The following is a 19,169-nucleotide window of genomic DNA, read 5'->3' as shown; positions in this document are numbered from 1 at the left end:
AAAGTACATTTCAAAAGTCCACTTCAGCAATAAGATGACAACTTACATACAAAAACAGCCTTGGACTTAAGGAATGAATGACCTTAAATTACTTACTATAGCTTTATATGTTGAAACCAAATATTGCATTCCCAGTACATAGAAAGATCCGATTGCCCTGTATACTTGAATTCCACTTTTCACATTTTTATTTGCTTACTTGGCAGCTTACGGTCTAAAAAGTGTAGCTCCTGTACCTAGCAGAATGTCAGCTGTGCAGTCTTGTAGTTCTTTACATTTAATGATCTGAAACGTTAATGAAGAGAAACTTCTTAGAGCATTGTCAAATATCACTGTACAAATCACAAGACTTTTTCTAAAGATGAAAATCTGTGCTACACCCAGTCCCGTAATCACATTTCATGCCTTGAAGCACATTAAGTCATATTTATTTCAACAGAGCTCTGAGTGAGAGCTCCTGAGTGTTACTCACAGACTCCATAAAATAATACGCTTAACTCTTCTACATGCAATCTTAGACACCTGCATTTGAAAGTATTTCTCTAAAGAACTCTAACGACCGCAGTCTTCATTTACAAAAGAGCCAAAACCAGAACATAGATTTGTTTCAACAGAAGGCTTTTAGCCTAGCAAGATAAAAATTAAAGAGTTATGTGCTTGGCTACCTAGAGGCATACATTGCATACTATTAATCTCTAACATTGCACAGTGACGTGTTGGTAGTCAGGAATCCAGTCTGAGTGCCATTGTTCCAAAAGCTTCATGGTTACCTAATATTATGTGTGCCGGCAGAGGGAGCCAAGTTTGGTCCTTAAACATAACAGAAAACAAAACCAGACTTTGGTTTCAACAGGAACATTCCTAGTCTTTGGACATTTATCCAGTCAGAAAAGAATTAAAAATGGTATTTTTTCAGCGACATCTGTATAGCATGATTTTGAAGGTCTCCATGATACGCAGAGCCTTATAAGGTAACCTGAATTGACAGAAGAGAGTAGGAATAAATTCTGAAAGCCCAGTTCCTCATACGTTTCTTCTCCTTCTGTTAAAAGTTTGTTCCTTCCTTTCTTCCGGTATTGTAGACAGGAATAAACAGCTGTGCTAGTGACTTCTGGGAGACAGCATACCTGACACATGAACTCAAATGAAAGGAGCTTACCTTGTGGCATTTAAAGTTATTATGCTTGTAACAGGTCTGCTTTTTGGCCCAGGAGGAGGACGAAAAATCTGTTGTTCTTTAGTGCTGGCCTCAGCCTTAGATTTTTTAATTACATAGGGGTCAGCGGAGTGGCTTGGGTAAGGATCAAATGTGCCTCCTTTCATGCCCCCTGGCTGGAAGAAAAAGAGCTTTTCCAAGTGCCAATCTACAATATAACTGAGTTAATTAAAAAGAGTTTTCATGCAAAAGCAAGGAAGAATACTGAATAGTAGACTGCGTCATAGTATGCAAAAAAGAACCCAAAGAAAAAGTGTGTTCCTTAAATTTGCAATGGAACCTTTAGGGAAATCTTTAGCCGTTATTTGGATCAATTCTTAGTTTCAAATGTTCTTTCCTAAGTCTGGAATTTAAGGAAAGGATCCTACCAATGTGACAGAAAAAGTAAAAACATAACTCGCTAAAATGCTCTGTTAGATCTTTGTCTCGTGAGGCCGAGAGGAATTTGCAGCTTCAGAAATGAGAGGAGTGACTGACGGAGTGCCAACTAGCAGAGCATTTCACTTGCTACAGTAATCTAGTCTTACTGACTTCTATTGCATAACCCTCTGCTTGGTATCTTTTTGTGGTCTGGGCAGTCAGTTAACAATATGCTATGTATCTGTGGTCTCCAGTACCTGTAGGACAAACTGACCTTTTTAGCAGGAGAACTTGGTTTGAAAGGTGGTACCACCACTGGCTTCACTGGAGGTGTTTTCTTCAGAGGTGGCAAAACTTTGTCACTAAAGTAGGGATTCCTGTCAAAGTACTGCTGGGGATACAGATTTAACTTGAAAGGCCCTCCTTTGACCAACCGTTTATGTTCCTCTTGCGCTTTCTGCAAAACAAATCAGTTGAAAGAATCAAGCTTCAGCATTTGTACTGTAGGTCACCCTAAGAGAAAAATGGAAAGCATTTAAATTCAGTCTTGGAGAATGTTCATCCAAACTTTTGTTTACTCTTGTTTGATGATCGAGATAGTTTGCATACCCGCCCTTTATCATAGAATCATTAAGGTTGGAAAAGACCTCCAAGACCTATGAAGGAACATTAGATTCACTGACCAGGAAGCCCCACAATCAGCGTGAACGCATGGTAGGAAAATGTCTCAAAGAAAACGTCATCAATGAACAATTCCTAAATCTTTCTTACACAGGACGGTCGTGTATTGGTTTCCATCCCTGCACTGCGTAAAGAAACAGTAGTGATTTCCAGCTAAAGGAAACACCACTGGGAACAAAAAGTTCACGTAAATTGTAATAAGTGGGCATAACCCTCCCACAGAATAAGGACAAACAGTTTTACCTTTGCATTTATTCTTTCGAGTTCATACCCATCAGGTTCATGCAGGTATCGTTCACCTATGGTAAGGTTTGCGTAACTGGAAGAACAAAACAAATTACTTAGGTGCCCAAAACTCCAGAAGCATTTAATAAAATACTCTGCCAGAAGCAATATCGTCAAGTTACCCATATGCACTTCCTTTCTTTCCGGGATTAGTATAAAAATTCTTTCCAGGAGGAACGACTCTTTCTCTGTCTTTCATTTGTGGACTGAAGTACGCATACGACCCTCCTATGGTTCCGTAATAGCTGCCAAGTCCACATCTAAACAGAGCACACCAACACATTCATTAATGCTTTGCAAATACTGCAGGCTTTCCAGATCTAGTGTGCTTATCATCTAGGGTACAACATGTACATCTCAAGAGTCACATACCAAACCAGATCGCAACCACTCTGCGTGGATCTACTGCTGCAGCCATTCCACGCACAGAAGAAACAGCAAGAGAGCGGCTGAGACAACCTGCCGAGGTAACCTGCCTTGCCTGTACTGTCTGCAGTTCTGGTGGGGAGAGAGTAAAGCCTCTCAATGCGTTCCTCCTTAAAAGGGCCGTGAATGAAGACGGACAGGAAGAGGATGCCCAGATAGCATTGGTCATCTTTGCACAGAATGCTAACCTGCCTGTTCATTGCCCTCCCTTGAGTCAGGGACTTCATCAACCCATATCTAGGGAAAAAAAGGGCAAATGGATAAACGTTTATCTTGCTCTCTCCTAGCCCTTAAGTGCTTTATTTCATACTCCTTCCAGGTCACTGCTGTGTGTAGGCTTTTTGTATGCCCCGAACAAAATAACAGGAATTCAGAAGTCCTACCACAAGAACAAGGGCACGAGCTGGTGCACCCACAGCCAGCGAGTGCATTTGTGGAGGCTGTACATGGAGGAGAGCACGCTAGCAGCTCTTTGTGGCAAGCAAGACATGCACTGCTGGACTCAGAACCCAGAATGTGAGGGAACAGGACTCTCACTGACCGACAGGGACTCAAAATCAGTTCCTAGGTGTTTCTAACAGCTAAAGCCTTAGAAATACTTTGGGCTATGAAGTCAAGTTGGAGCTGAAAGAAAGGTGTGAACATGGAGCTCATGCCTTGTCCACCCCATCAGAAACAGCACACGTGTATCCAACAGAAAGCCTCCGCACCATGTCTTACATTCCTATTACAAGCTGAGGTGTTCCTGTAACATACAGCTGAACATAGCTAATCCTTGCATCCCAAAAGATAGGTCTATAAAATAAAAAAGAGGTGACTCTCGTAACTTTCCAAAAGCAAAGTTTGGAGAAAGATAGGACTAAATATAACTATGAGACTGTAAGCTTAAAGCTGAAGGGTTTAAGAGAGCTGTGTACAGCAAAAAAAAAAAAACAGAGTTAAGAGCAAGCATCAGGACCTGATTTCTACCTCTGTTCAGCCTACTCTGTGTCGCTGCTCAACATGCTTCGCTCAGAACGGACCAACACTACATTTGACAGAACAACAGTACTGTACTCTCATTACAGGGTTTATAAGAAAGAATCTGTGGAAACCATCTTTAGCGCACAGAAAAGAAAAAAAAAAGGTCAATTTAGAACGATTTAACAGCACTTACAGCAAGTTCTCTCCGTTACTGGGACGGAACGCTGGGCCCAAATTTTTCTTTGACTCTGCCAACCTATAGCGTCTCCTTAGCTGAACAGGGTCTGCGTAGGCTTCCCCATCAAAAATCCTCGCAAAATGAGACTCAAAATAACCAGCCTGCAGAGCCGACAGTGTTTTGGTCCCCCCAGGTAACATCTGCCTGTTCTTGCCTGCAGCTTCGTTAAAAGGACCTTTAAAAAAGAAAGCGCTGTCAAGAACTGGTCACTCTTAGTGCTTCTCTTAGTCTGCATCAGAAAACTAAGGGCTGGATCTGGGTGGCTCAAAGAATGTGCTACACAGCACTTAACTTGTAAATCCTGCTTGTAAATGGGTCTGTCTGAAAGACAGCGCCATGAGAAAGTATTCACAGCACCGAGTTCCAGTTTTCTAACCCCTGCCCTTGCTTTCCAGGCAAAGGGAGAGAGGTGGCTTACTCCAGACCACAATGCAGAGCTAGAGACGATGCCTGTTTCTGTACCACCAGCAGCACTTTGCAGGAGCATCCCCTCTCTCACTCACTCCAGACCAGGCAGAATAGCTTAAGTGCCTCCAGTTGCGTTTTGAATCCCCAGCAGCTTGGTGGGGTACAAGCATATCCCCCGGGCTTCTGGTGGACACGTTCACCACTGACACAACACCACAGCACAAGTGTCTCCATTGAGAAGCCACGATTATTTTGCATTATCACTTCAAATCAGCTACTGAGGGTAGACCTCTGGAACCTCATTAATTCCAAAAACTGCCTTTCTCAAAGAGTATTGCCATTAAACCACAAGTAAAGGCGAACATTCTTGAAAAAGACAGGATGAGGAATCTCACGCGTGTCAGTCAGATCGGATCAGAAACACATCTGCAACACTAATTTAAAAAGAATTTGCCTGCAAAGAATACGCAGGAAACAGCAGTTCCCTCTAACAAAAAGAACACTACATTAGAAAACAGGACTTCTGCAGTAGATGGAAACTAGAGGTGGTCCCCATCACCAAATACTGATGACAATTCCATGTACGTACGCATATAGTGGGACACATATTTATCTCCAATGGAAACATAATCCATTTCCCTGAAGAGGCCAATCCTCTCCATATCACTTTTCCCTTCCACAGGCATGGCTGGATCTGTGTGACCAGGCACTGCCCTAAAAGGCTTCAAGTATCCTTGCTTCTTTTTCCACTGAAAAAGTCGAGAGGCACTCCACACCTGTAAACAAAAAGTTTACTTAAGTGAAATGCAAGATGTTTGGATTAAAAATATTACCAATAACTGTAACCTGAAGAAAACCGTCTACAATATGACTGACAGCTTTGGTGCTTGGAGGACAAAGGCACTATGTGGGATTGAGATACCGTTATATCTCCTCCCTTAAACAAATTCAAAACACGAGCAGAGAAAGAAAATCAAATGCATTTGGAATACAGCTGGTGCAGCAACTCTTCCTGAGTGTACATCATTGGGGTCAAAATTTATAATGGGTATTCTTTGGAGTACTAAAACAAGACTTTCTGGTGGCATTAACAGCTAGTAAGAAACCGTGCCGCGCAGCCTCCTCCTTCATCCTGTGGCTTATCTCTAGCAAGGGTTTTCAATGGCTTCCTAATAAGGGTACAGAAGGTGAGTGTATGGACAAATCTGGGATAAGAGATAAAACTGGAATTTTGGAAGCCATCTACCCAATCCAAGACCTGGTCATGGTAAACATCTCCAATTGCTTCTTGGTCTTCATGCAAATAGTTGACAGGAAATGTTACTTTTTCCTCAGCATCACCCTCATTGGAGCCTGACAGAACTAAGGAAAACGCCTAGTCAACCGGTGTAAGAAACCCAAGGGCTTCAACAGAGAGCAGGCTCAGCACTAGGATGACCAGGGATCCGATTCCCAGAGTGAAAACCAGTAGAGATGGAAATCGGAATCAGCTAGAGGAACAGTTGCCTTGAGGAGGAAGATGACAACAGACGGGCAGTTCACCAGGAATGGAAATCGAGGGAGAAGAGATTGGTTAATATGTTAGGAAAGCTATTTCTTCAAAGTCGTGAAATCTAGGAATGACCCAAAACATGGAGGATGTGCAAAGAAATAGCTCAAGTATCTGTGTCCGTACAGCTTGAAAGGGAGCAGGGAAGTTAAGACATTAGGGTGGAATGCAGAGGAAAGACAGTGCAGATCAGGTCCCAGCTTGTCACTAACTCTGGGGGCAAAGGGGAGATGGAAGATGGGAATGAAAATAACTCAGGCTGGAGAAAACTCTGAGAGATTCACATCATGCGTCAGCTCGATCTGGCGTATGGGTGCAGACTAGAAAAGCAGCAGCAGCACAGCCCTGGAAATACATCTACTAATACAGATCTTATATATTTCATTACTCTTCTTTGATTCTCTACCGTTCTTTGTCTGCTCGCGCAATCTAGCTTAAAAACCTGTGTCTAACATTGCAGACAGTGAACCTCTGCTTTTGTACTTCAAGCACAGAAAACACTAACAATGAATATTGTTCATATACATTTTCAGCGCTCCATATACTTTGGCAGGGAGACTTTTTTCTCTCTTTTTCTTCCTGGCAAGGTGAAACTGCACTCACAAAATCGCTTTACATTTAAACAACATATGGCAGAATATTACTTTTCCAATGTAAATTACAAAAACCTGGACCACCGATGTGACTGTGCTACTGAGCAAGCCCACCCACAGCGACAAGGTGTGGAGCTGTGTGCAATAAAAAGTTAAAAACCCACCCAACCAACCAAGCAAGCCACCAACCCCAATGCCACCAAAACACCCAAAGAACACAACACCAGCAGGAAGAAGGAGGCACCTACCGCACAGGCAGGCTCCCCTCAGGGTTGCCCGGGCTGGTTCTGAGCAGGCAGCTGGGGACAGGCTCTCAGTGGGGGTGGCCGGACTCAAGACCATTGGACCGGGAGAGGCGGTGGAACGGCCAACTGTGATGTCATTGTCACAGGAGGGGGCAGCACGCCTCGCCTCGCCTCGCTGTGTCAGTGCACTGAGGGCACCTGCGTGCTGGGCTGTCCCCTCTCGTGCTCTTCAGGTGGGCCTGGGAGGCTGTGGGCAAAGCAGCGGAGGAACTGGCATCGCTGGCAGGAAATCCAGTACAGAGGAGAGCCCGTGCTGGAATGAACGGCTCTCCTTTCTTCGTCAGGGGCCAGCCCCCAGACCTGATCGGCCAGGCAAAAAGGGACTCGCTCTTGGCGGGAGCCTCGGCTGCTTCCTCGGTGCCATTCTTCTTTGGAGATCATCACCCAGGAGGAGCAGAGGACCCAGCTGACCCGCAAACAACACTGCAAGTAAGCTGGTTGGATCCTGACTGCAGATGGGAGCAGGAGGACTGGGCAGAAAGTCCTCCCTAGCAGAATTGACACAGGCTGTATTTATTGCAGTCCATGGGTGTGCCGAGTGCCAAAACACCGCCGACAAACTGGCCTGCGCCACACTTCCCCAGAGCAGCAAGAGCAGCTCCGGCTAGCTGCTGGTCACTGCTGCTCTTTTATGTTTTGGGGAATTTTCTGCCAAAGCAGAACACATGGAAAGCCAGACAAGTTTTGCTCATTCCTTTAGCCGAGATTTTCACTGAGCTTCTGCAGGACGATTCATGCAGAGAAGCATCCTTTGATCTATGTGAAGAGTCTGCGCCATCTAGATTCTAAAGCACTTCTGTGTCGTTACAGCTTAGCCAATATTACTTCTGTTAATGGCGAATACTAGCGTTTCCCTTTACTGATCCCAGAGACAGTCCAGCTTTCCTACGTTGGCCAACCAGTACACCACAGTCTAAACCAGACAGATCATTTCATCTCAACAAGTAAAACAAAAACCAACAAAAGAACCCCTGCCAACTGATTTTCTCTCTTTTTTTTAATACATTTTAGATCCTTCAGCAACAGCTGGAATCCTTCCAGAAATTTCGGCAACAGACTCTGGAGAACATTAACATGGTAAAAGTAGAACACAAACGCTCTTCAAACACAAAAGCTTCCTGCCATAGGTGTCTTAAGTAAGGTCTATTCTTCAAGAGTTGTGTATATTAAGTATACGTTTAATCACCTGTCCGTCTTAAAATGGCTGATATAAGGTAATCTCCCATCGAGGTTCTTGCTCTTTCTTAGTCACAGTATTATTTGCAGGCTTCTAAAAACTGTTTAAAAACCCCAGAAAAACAGAGGAAAACCAAAACTGAGTTAGGGTAAAAAAAACCCCGAAGGCCTAGATCCTTCTCCCCTTTTTGTCACGGTGAACTCTAGGAAGCTCTGTTGTTTTCAAAGAAGTTAATTCCACATTTTGTCGTTGTCAGCAGAACCTGTTCCATGGTTACAAACTGACAGGTTTCACAAAATGCTAAGCCAGCTTTTCAGCAGCTTTTCTTGGCCATCTTTTTTTTCTGCTGCTTTGTGGAAAAGCTAAATACCTGATGCTGGAAGGACATTTAGCTTTACACTCTGTTAATGAGAAACAAATCCACATTCCTACGTGCCACCTCCACCTCCTCTGTCCTTCCTAAGAGAGAACTTCTTCAGTAATAGGACAGTTTTGGAAAATGAAATATTTCCACGTGCAAGTTTCCTGTACTCAACCTCAATCTTTTTCAGGTACAGTCGAAAATCCGTAGGATACTAACTACAAACATATTTGAAACGCAAACTCCACTGTGGAGTTCAGACAAGACTCGGGTGACTTGCACACCAAGTGATGCATCTCTGGTATGTTTAACAATTTTTTTCCCTACAAACAAGTGATTCTTTAGCTGCACGCTGAGATTTTTCTGGGTAGCAGAACTTCAGCCATAATGACATACACTATTCCCTCCCACCCATTATCATGAGAACTCAGTTTCTCTTCTGCACAGGTCAGACTGTACCCTGATCTTCCCCAAATCAATTTGGATTCTCTTCAGTGGGCACAGAATGCAATGCAAAGCAGGTTGGGAGACAGGGCAGAGAGTCAAGGACAGAAGAGAGAGGCATGAGGACAGGGAATACATTTAGTCCCTCTCCTACGACATGCTGCATAAACCCTACTTCTTCTGGCTCTCTTCAGTGTGAACTCCAGTTTGCCCTTGTTTCATAGGGACTGGGATGGCAAAAACAACCAAAGGCAACCTATAGTCTCCTTCAGTCATCTCTCCTCTGCTGCAAATACACTCGAGCCATTTAATCCACTTCCTCGGGATTCTGTGCCGGCTCCAAAGCCCAGTACTGAATGAAATGGGGCCGATGATAACCGTGGACGTTCTTTTAAGGGCTAAAGGGCATTGGCACAGGTAAATTGTACACGTCTTGATGGATAAGTTGCTTTGCTAATTACTTATTTGTCTCATGCTTCCAGCACGGCCATGTTTCACAGTTTTCAGAGCATGACAGTTCTTTGTACATTTCTGTTTACTTTTGTGGGGTAGCTTCTGCAAAATCCTGAATCGCTGCCTTCTAAGAGAAAAGTTCATCATGATCAACAGCTCCGTTCAGATGAGCACGTGGAAGCAAATGCCAACGCTGCAAATGTCGTCCGTGACATTAATATTCCACGCAGGTTTTCACTTAAAACTATAGCAGCTGAAATGGCTGACAATTCAGAAGATCTGTTTGAAAACAACAGCGGGCTTGCAAGAACAAATGGACATCAGTGTGGACATTGGCTATCTGGCACTGGTTTGGAGACAGAAGGGTGGAATGCTGCCCATCAGAAGGTCATTTTTGGTGAATCTACACATCGTATACCTTTTCCCAAATTTGGGGAACAACTTCCTAAAAGAGACAATACTAACTATCCGACCAAGTTGCTGAAAGAAGAATTCCAGAAGTCAGTCCGCAATGATTGGGATTTGTTAGCGGGTAATGCAGAAAAATCTGGCTTTTTATCCAGAGATAAACTAAATCACCTAAAAGAAGGTGCAAAAGTGGTGACCTCTTTAGATGAATCGCATACTGGTTTAGTTCCAGTTAAAAAAAGTGGGCGACATTTTGATCAAGAATTTTATGAAGACTCCAGCTATGCCAATGTATGGAGTGGGTGGCCTACAACAGCATACAGTGAAAAAGCAGAATCTCAAAGCAAAACCGTACGTAAGGACTTGAGAATCCATTATAGTGAAGGTGCCACATTCCCAGTTAATCCTTTTTCCGAGATGGTGAAAGCTAAGCTAATGACCCTTGATAGCAAAGAGCAACTGCAAAAAGAAGAAGAACCACCACCGACTGTTTTAAATCAAACGTTACTGAGGCAAGGAAATCAGAAGTTCTGCAAAATCAATGTAGCCTCTGAATACGACGGCAAAATCAAAGCCTTGCAAAAGTACCTGAAAAACTCTGAGCATTTCCAAAAAACAGTACATGATCTTCCAAATGAAAATCTAGCTCTCAAGAGCAACGTGGAACCTCTTACTCTTACCATACAGTCTTTGAAAGAGAAACTACCAACATGTAGTAGGCAACCTAGGGACTCAGCGGAAGAAACGAAAAGTGTGCAAATGCTGTTGGGTAAATCACAAGAAGATGACAACAAATGTATTCAGGAAGCAAATAACTTCTTAAGAAAATGTAAAGAACTCCAAAACCAGAACAACACCCTGGAGGAAGAGAGGAATCAACTCCACAATGGAAACCAATGTTCAAAACAGACACAACATGGTTTTCAAATGAGGAACCAGAAAGTAGACGAACTGAAGAAAGCTGTTACCTGTAGACGAGAAGGGCTCAACGCACTGCTAGAGTTCTTGCCCAGGGAACAGTTCAAGCTACAGGAAACAAATCAAAACCTTAAGATGGAAATATTGCATCTTACAAGAGAAGACAGTTCCCTAGAGCAAGAGCTTGACAGAAATTGCAGTAGGAGGCAACAAATCCAAGAAAAAGAAACGGCAGCAAAATCTGACCTGGAAACTCCTCTTCACTTCATGCCAACACTGGAAGACAAAAAACTTAACCTTGAAGGGACCCTGCAGGAATGTTCTGGTACCGCACAGGTGCTGCAGAAGGACTTTGAGCAACTCCAGTCAGACAAAGCTTATACAGAAGATCCACTCATGACTGAACTCAGAAACGTCAAAGCAGATACTGACCTTTTAGGATCAAACTTCACCAGAATAAGTGGAGAATACAACAGGTTATCAATAGAAATAACAAACATCATGGAGGAAATTCAGGTAATCCAGAAAAAACTGCAGGAATATGGACAAGACATTTCCCAATATGAAAGTGACATAGGAAAACTGACCGAAGAACATTTACTATTAAAAAATCAACTGCAGACTCCTGGATTTGAGAGAGATGAAGTACAGCCGGAATTGCACCGTTTGCAGGAGGACATTTCTCTGCAATGCCAAGATACAGCTCTGAGTCTGTGAGCAAACGAATCCTGGTTACTTTGAATATTCCACCTGAATTTGTACTGAAATGTCTGTCCTAAGCCTAAAGCCTTGGAATATGATGCACACGGTCTGAGCTTCATTTGGAAACATCTTATGAGCTGATTTTTTTTGCAGGCAATTCCCCATAATCTACAACAGTTTATTGCTTCAAATAAATCCTAATAAACCGTTTTGTTTTGTAAAACATTTACAATTCTGATGTCCCCTCATCTCCATGGTTTTGTTATGCTCCACAAAGAACTGCCTGGGTTCAGAAGCGTGGGCAGAGATGGGGAGGCACAAGCCTTGCGGGCCCTGAGAGCCTCACCCTCCAGCCTCCCGCCGGGCGGATCTCTGGGCACCACTCAGCCCGGCCTGACCCGGCCGAGAGAAGAGAGGAGATGTGAGAGAACCTGAGAGGCATCTGCCTGAGCCTGATGGTGAAGAATTCCTTGTGAGAGGAACGGCTGCAGATGCCAAGGTCTGTGAAGAAGGAGGGGAAGGAGTAAAGTTCCTCCTGCCCGAGATTCCCCTACAGCCACTGGAGGACCCCACATCGGGGCAGGCAGATGCCCAAAGGAGGCCGTGGTCTCTGGAGAGCCCGTGCTGGCGTAGCCTGTTCCTGAGGGACTGTACCTTGTGGAAAAGACCCATGCTGGAGCAGTTCGTGAAGGACTGTAGACCATGGGAGGGACTCTCTGCTGGAGCAGTGGGGGAAGGTGAGCAGTTCTTCCCCCAAGTAGGAAGGAGCGGCGTAAAGCGACAAGTAATGAATGGACCATAACCCCCATTCCCACACAAAGTCAATAAAGATATTAAATTGGCAAATACTTCGGCTACTGACTAGATGGTCAATATGTAAAGAAGTTCTAAATTCCGCCATCAGCCAAAGGTACTGCCAAGAAGCCAAGGGACACCATTATCATTTGTATTACAACTTTCAGTATTTCCACCCTCTAAGTGAATGAAAAAATTCCTGAAAGACAGAGGAAAATAGAAGAGGAAGAACTACAAAAAGAGAACAGACAGAAGGACATGAAGCAAAACTTCAGAGCACAAGTGAACAACATGGCAAACGCTCTCGATAATCTCTACGAAGATGACGCTAAGGTACCTCAGGTCAGCACCCCTACCATTACCCAGACCAGTCCTCCCCAGGCTGTTCAGCCCCCTGAGCTGGAAGACAGGGACAGAGAGCAGAATAAAGCCACCATAATCCAGGAGGAAGCAGTTAACAACCTGGAACAAACACAGATCTACGGGGCCACATGGGATCCACCCAAGAGTACTGAGGGAGCTGGTGCAGGAGATTGCCAAGACACTCTCTGTCATTTATCAGCAGACCTGGTTGACAGGGGAGGTCCCAGACAACTGGAGGCTTGCCAACGTGACACCCATCTACAAGAAGGCCTGAAGGAGGGTCTGGGGCACTACAGGCCTGTCAGCCTGACCTTGGTACTGGGGAACATTATGGAGCGGTTCATCTTGAGTGCGCTCACCAGGCATGGCAGGACAACCAGGACATCAGGTCCAGCCAGCAAGGGTTCATGAAGGGCAGGCCCTGCTCCACCAACCTGATTTCTTTCCATGATGTCGTAGTTCAGCCCCGATCAGGACCAGACTATGCAGTCTCTCTCTCACTCCCCCCACCTTCCGAGAGAACAGGGAGAGAAAATATAAGGAAAAACGGCTCGAGGTTTGAGATAAGGACAGGGAGAAATCCGTAAAGTTACCATCACGGGCAAAACAGACTCAAATTGGGGAAAACTATTCATTTATTACTACAAACAGCAGGATAATGAGACAGAGAACAAGATAACCTCCCTCCACCCCTCCCTCTTCCCAAGCTTAACATTATCTCTACTACCTTCCCCTCCCTGAGCGGCACAGGGGGGAAGAGGGAATGGGGGTTGCGGTCAGTTCATCACATGTTGTTTCACGCCACTGCTTCATGGTTGGGGGAAGAACTCCTCACATTCCTCCCCTGCTCCAGCGTGGGGTCCCACCCCTACACCACAGTCCTTTGTGGAACTGCTCCCGCGTGGCTCATCTCTTCCACGGAGTTCAGTCCCTCTAGAACAGCTGTCCCAGCTGTCCCAGCTGTCTCCACGGGCCACAGCCGCCTTCAGGCATCCACCTCCCCCAGTGTGGGGTCCTTCACGGGCTCCAAGTGATCTCTGCTCCTCCGTGGGCCTCCATGGGCTGCAGGGGGACAACCTGCTCCACCATGGTCGTCACCACAGGCTGCAGGGGAATCTTGGCCAGGAGCCGCATTACTCCTCCCCCTCCTTCTGAACTGACCTTGGCGTCTGCAGCCGTTCCTCACAACAGGCTGGTAGATGTCTCTCAGGATCTTTTTTTACATCTTATTCACTTCTCATCTCCTTTCCACTTCTTGCAGCCGGGCTGAACTGAGTCGGGCCCAGTCGGCTGCCTGGCAAGAGGCCAGAGGGTGAGGCCTGCAAGGCCCATGAGGCCTGCGCCTCCCCCTCTGCGCCTCTGCCCCCGCTCAGCTTCTTCACATCTTCTCTCCTCTCCTCTCTTTTTTTTTTCTGTTTTCCCCTTCTTAAATACGTTATCGCAGAGGCGTTATCACGGGACATTCTGCTACCAATCGGCTCAGCCTCGGCCAGCAGCAGGTCTGCCCTAGGCCTGGCCAAGTCCACTGACCAAAGGGGAGCGACTTCTAGCAGTTTCCTACAGAAGCTACCACCTTAGGCCCCCCTCACTAAACAAAACCACAACACATGATCTGCTGACCTGCCTACTGGATGAGCGAAACGCTGAGGATTTTATCTACCTGGACTTTAGTAAAGCCTTTGACAGTGTCTCCCACAGCTGGTGCCTCATGGCTTAGACAGGTGTACTCTTCCCTGGGTAAAATGCTGGCTGGATGGCCAAGTCCAGAGAGTTGTGGTGAATGGATTTAAATCCAGTTGGCAGCCAGTCACAGGCAGCGTTCACCAGGGCTTGGTTTTGGAGCCACTCTTGTTTAATGTTTTCAGCAAAGATGTGGGTGAGGGGATTGAGTGCTCCCTCAGTAGGTTTGCAGATGACACCAACTGGGCAGGAGTGTCAATCTGCTCGAGGGTAAGAAGGCTCTGCAGAGGCATCTGGACAGGCTGGATTGATGGGCCGAGGTCAACTGTATGATGTTTAAGAAGGCCAAGTGGGCCCTGCACTTCACTCACAACAATCCCATGCAACGCTAACGGTGCGGGGAAGAGTGGCTAGAAAGCTGCCCGGCAGAAAAGGACCTCAAGGTATTGGCTGACACCAGTACCACCTCGAGCAAGATTAATACACAAATGAGGTCAGATGTCATATGCTCACTGGTTTATTCAACAATGCCGAAAAGGGGAAGTAGCAATAGGAAAGATCAGAAAATAGGATGAGGAATTAAGCAAGAGTTTGGGATAGAGAAGCGCAAAAAGCCACTACCGTGGATCCTTGGCGTCCCTGGGGTCCGTGTTCCTGAAGTCAGCAGTGGGTGATTCCCTGTTCCGCCCCCCCTCCAAGAAACCAGGGTCTGTCTCGGTGGCCTTTTGTAGCTTGCTCGCCCAAAGCAACGACCCACGCCCGTGCAGAACTGTCCTGTGCCATTCTTTGGCCTCTGCCTGTTGTCCATGAGGCGCTCGCATGCTGTCTGCAGGTGAATGTGTATATCTGTGGTTAGTCGTTGATGCTGTGCAGAGTGCCTTCCTGGCCTTGCAGTTGTCCTTGCCAGGCGTCCTTGCAGCCGTGCAAGCAACCTTTGAGACAAAAGTCCCATAATTCAAGTCTCTCACACCACCCAGTGGCTCAAAGATTGCTTCTTCAGGACCCATGGTTGGCTAGAAAGGGATAGTGGTGTAGGAGAGGCCAGAAAAGAGCAGCTCCTATAACTTCCACTGTAGGTGCCACAGATCAACGTATGGCATGAAGCTGCTTAACTCCATCAGGTGAAACAGTAGATACAAATTGCATGTTAGTTACAGCGCACTGGATTAATTGTATAAAACACAGAATAATACAGGGTAAGAACAATAACATGACCAAACCACATAACAGGTAAAATAAAATGAGTTTAACCCATACGCCGCCCGCAAGCCAGGAAAACATGTCCACATCCCAGCCTTTCCAGGCCTGGACTGGAACATGGGCTAATTTCCGTATCCCTGCGGTAATTTGTTTCACAACCTTGCCATTGTTATCCATTTTTAAGCAACCATTAGAATCATTTAACTTGCCACAAACTCCTCCTTCCTCAGCCAATAGGTAGTCAAGAACCATGCGGTGTTGAAAAATAGCTCTTCGCATTTGGGTAGCCTGATCTGCTAATAAATCCAGGGCATCAGCTGTTTGGTTGGTAATGATTTCTAACACGGCTTGCAGCCGGATGATACGATTTAGGCTGTAAACTGGTTCTTGAGCACCACTGATTAATTCAGTAGGGTTTCATGTTGCGGGGCCATAATGCTGTATGATCCTTTGAGGGGTCAAACGGTCATCTATCCAAGTTTGGCTACTACTTCCATCAGTAAGCGAGGTATCAGTGAGTTTTGACCTCTTTTCTCTTTTTAAATTATCATCTACTTTAACACCCAAATGCTTACCATCCATTTTGGGAAGTAGGAAAAATAGGGGACAGATCACCCCAACGTAGCACACTCCAGACCAATTTGCTGGCAAGGCTTTACACACATGTGAAGAGGAGACTTAGAAGAATAAAGGACTAATCAGAATAATAACATTATTAAATAACAAAACAAGTAGCTTCATAATAAAGCAGTAATTCTTATATAGCCTAGCAGGAACCCTGCCTAACAATTTAATTCTCCTGTGAAAACAGAAACTACTAACCTTGAGAGAAAGAACAGCAGACTCATAATACAACGAGGTACTTTCAGGATGCTCTAGCAGGGACTAAGATAAGTTAGACAGGAACATCCTGAGGGAGTACAGACACTCTAGCTGAAACCAAGATAAGGGCGCTTGAGGAGGTTAGGAGCAACTGACAGGGTGGAATAACCAAGGAAACTGGGAACCAACAAAGACAAGTCAGCAAGAAACCGCCCTGGCAGCAAGAACAAAGCAGGATAAAAGTTTGAGTTCACACAGACAACACAGTGATGAAGAGGACGGAGAGACTGTGACTCCTGAGAACAGACATGAGATGGACGCAGAGACCGGGGAATAACCTGTCGTGGGAGGAAACTTATGATGATGATTTCTCGGAAGACTAATGAATATATAACCAAGTCCTCAGGAATTCTATGAATATGTATGTCTGTGATGCAGAAATACTGTACCTGTTGCTTAACACGTTGCACACATTTGGAGGAGCAATCCGCCGTGTGCCTGGCGCTGTAATAAAGAATACCTGCTTAATATTACCTGGACTATTAAGTTTCTTTTATCACAGCTTTTTTTTGGCTTCACATGGTGCCCGCAAACCCAGTAGTGTGGGTTTGAACGGCATGATTCTGCACAAAGACTGTCTCACTGAAGAAGCAGCTATTGCTTTGAAATGAAAGAAAACCAGAAAGAAATGATACCCAGCCCTTTGCAGTGACCTGCTTTTCCTTTAAAAAAACATGTCGGTTTGTACAAAGAGAAAATAAACGCCCTAAGGTTACATATATATTTTTTTTAATTTTTTTTTTTTTTTTTTTTTTTTTTTTTTTACTATTTTCAACACCGTGATCTGGGTCAGCTTTTAGAAAACGCACATTCACACAGGGGGAACCTGGCCCGCGCTCGCCGCCAGCCCAGGCAGGGCCGGGCCGCGGGGGTGAGGCAGGCGTCGAGCCCAGGCGGGCGCTCGCTGGCCGCGGCTGCTGCCCGCCCCAGCGCCGCTCCTCCCGCAGGGCCCGGGCTCGCCGCAGCGCCGCCCGCCCCCGGGGGGACGGACGGTTTCACCGGCCACAGCGGCACCCGCCGAGGCGCCCGCGCCGGGTACGGCAGCAAAGCCGATTCGCGCCCCAGCTGCGGGCTCGACGGCTCCTGGCGGGCGGGAGGACCCCGGTATTTTTGCGGCTCCCTCGGACACGGGAAGAACGTCGCCATACTGTTGTGTCTGCGCGTACCATCTCCGCACGGAGGCTCTTTGGGCCACCCCGTCAGGGGCTGGGGTCCCTGCTAAAATCGCCTTGATTACCGTAAATGGCCCGCTAAGCACCACGGATTGTTGCCCAGTTGTTCCTCGGGCTTCCCTCAGGGTTAAGCTGACAACAACCCTTTTCCCAGCCCGTCTGTCTCTTTTCGGCCTCTTCTGCTTTAATACCTGACAGCTGGGCCCCAGGATCTACTAAAAATGTAATCGGGACTTGTTTTGGCCCCGTAATTAATCACGCACCCCGGCATTTTCGGTGAGCTATCGGATACGTATGCAGCCCTGCCCCCCACCACCCCCCCGCCCCGCTCGCCATCGGAGGGCGAAGGGGCCCCTTTCCCGCCGGTCTCGGGAGGCCTTTGTCTCTAATGGGTGCGTGCAGGGAGATGCACCAGGGGCTCGGGGGCTTTTAAGATCCAATTCCTCATCTGCCGGTTGATCCGGACATCAGTTTTTGCAACCCGCCTGTCGGCAACCCGTCCCTCAAGTCACGCGGGGTCCGTTTCGGCCCCCAGCTTGCCCACGGGGCCGCGGCCTGTTCGGGATGTGCCTCCTTCCCGGCGGTTTTGCAAGGGTGTCCGCTTTTCACTCCCGGGGCGCGGAGCCATTTTAGCTTCGGGGGTTGTTTTTAACTTCGGCCTGCCTTAAGCCTCGGGGCGCCATTTTGGTAGCTGGGAGGTTAACGGCGCCATGATTGGGCCCGTAATTAATCAGCTCCTGAGCTACCTGCCCCCAGGTCCACGTTTTCCTATCCGGGGGTCGGCAGTGCCGGTCAGGCGGGAGCCCCTCTAAGCCAGCTGCAACTTTTGCCCCGTGCCATTGCTCGTATTTTCCCTTGTAATTGGTTTTAAAGAATCGGGGACTCCTGCCTAGGTTCCAGTTTACGATCGTACAGCATCTGCAAACAAGCCGCTTTCTGTACACTTCCCACTGTTTGATCAATGGTCCCCATGACTGCAAGGGGTTCCCCCCGTTCCAGGGGGTTCAAACCGCCTGCCCAACAGGCTGCCCGTTGGGTTAGAGACCAGGGGGCACGATAATCCCCAGTCGTCAAAAACACTCCCGGTCCCCAATACCCTTCTGCCTCTTTTTCACTTAACAAGATTTCATCTGCCCCCAACAGTGGTACTCTCCAGGTGTATTCGGCCTCGGATTCCTTAGAGCTTCGACCAAAACCCTTCTTGAATTTTGCCAATTCGGTGGCAGAGTGGGAGACCTCCTTAGTTGTAACTTGGGGGAAGAGATCTTCTTCACCTTCGTACATATATTCACTTTTGAAGTAGGTGCACTTTCTGCCACTGCAATATAGAGTCCATTTGCAAGCCAAATTACAATTAGGAAGTAATTCTATTAAAAAGACAATCAATGCCCTTGCTTTCACTGGGGGACACAGGTCACTCGCTTGCTTGATACATACACTGATCCTCACTCTAACACAGAGGCACTTTCTGCCACTGCAGTACAGAGTCAATTGGCAACCCAAATTGCTCATGAGGAAGTACCTTCTCTAAAAGTACATTTCAAAAGTCCACTTCAGCAATAAGATGACAACTTACATACAAAAACAGCC

General features: G+C 46.4%; 1 protein-coding gene across 1 annotated transcript; it reads right to left on the bottom strand.

Moving 5' to 3' along the window:
- Positions 1-236: 236 nt before the first annotated feature.
- LOC147600981 (cilia-and flagella-associated protein 96-like) lies at positions 237-5,295 on the bottom strand. Its single transcript, XM_086747675.1, has 7 exons — positions 5,167-5,295; positions 4,125-4,344; positions 2,665-2,802; positions 2,501-2,576; positions 1,851-2,033; positions 1,160-1,332; positions 237-285 (listed from the first exon to the last, which is right to left on the bottom strand). The coding sequence occupies exons 1-7, from the start codon at positions 5,261-5,263 to the stop codon at positions 237-239; spliced, it is 936 nt and encodes a 311-aa protein (XP_086603801.1). The 5' UTR covers positions 5,264-5,295.
- Between the last annotated feature and the right edge of the window lie 13,874 nt (positions 5,296-19,169).

Source organism: Chlamydotis macqueenii, chromosome 4 (genome assembly GCF_036417535.1).
Source record: "Chlamydotis macqueenii isolate bChlMac1 chromosome 4, bChlMac1.mat, whole genome shotgun sequence".
NCBI classification, from domain to species: domain Eukaryota; kingdom Metazoa; phylum Chordata; class Aves; order Otidiformes; family Otididae; genus Chlamydotis; species Chlamydotis macqueenii.
The sequence above is the reverse complement of the archived record's forward strand: the minus strand, read 5'-3'. Positions and strand labels throughout refer to the sequence as shown.

Bases quoted from the DNA above. Each gene is read 5' to 3' on its own strand.
- LOC147600981 (XM_086747675.1), bottom strand. From the start codon at position 5,263: ATGCCTGTGGAAGGGAAAAGTGATATGGAGAGGATTGGCCTCTTCAGG. The intron at 2,034-2,500 runs GTAAAACTGTTT...TTTGTTTTGCAG, and splicing joins TCGAAAGAATAAATGCAAAG to AAAGCGCAAGAGGAACATAA. The intron at 1,333-1,850 runs GTCAGTTTGTCC...TTTTTCTTCCAG, and splicing joins CAAGTTCTCCTGCTAAAAAG to CCAGGGGGCATGAAAGGAGG.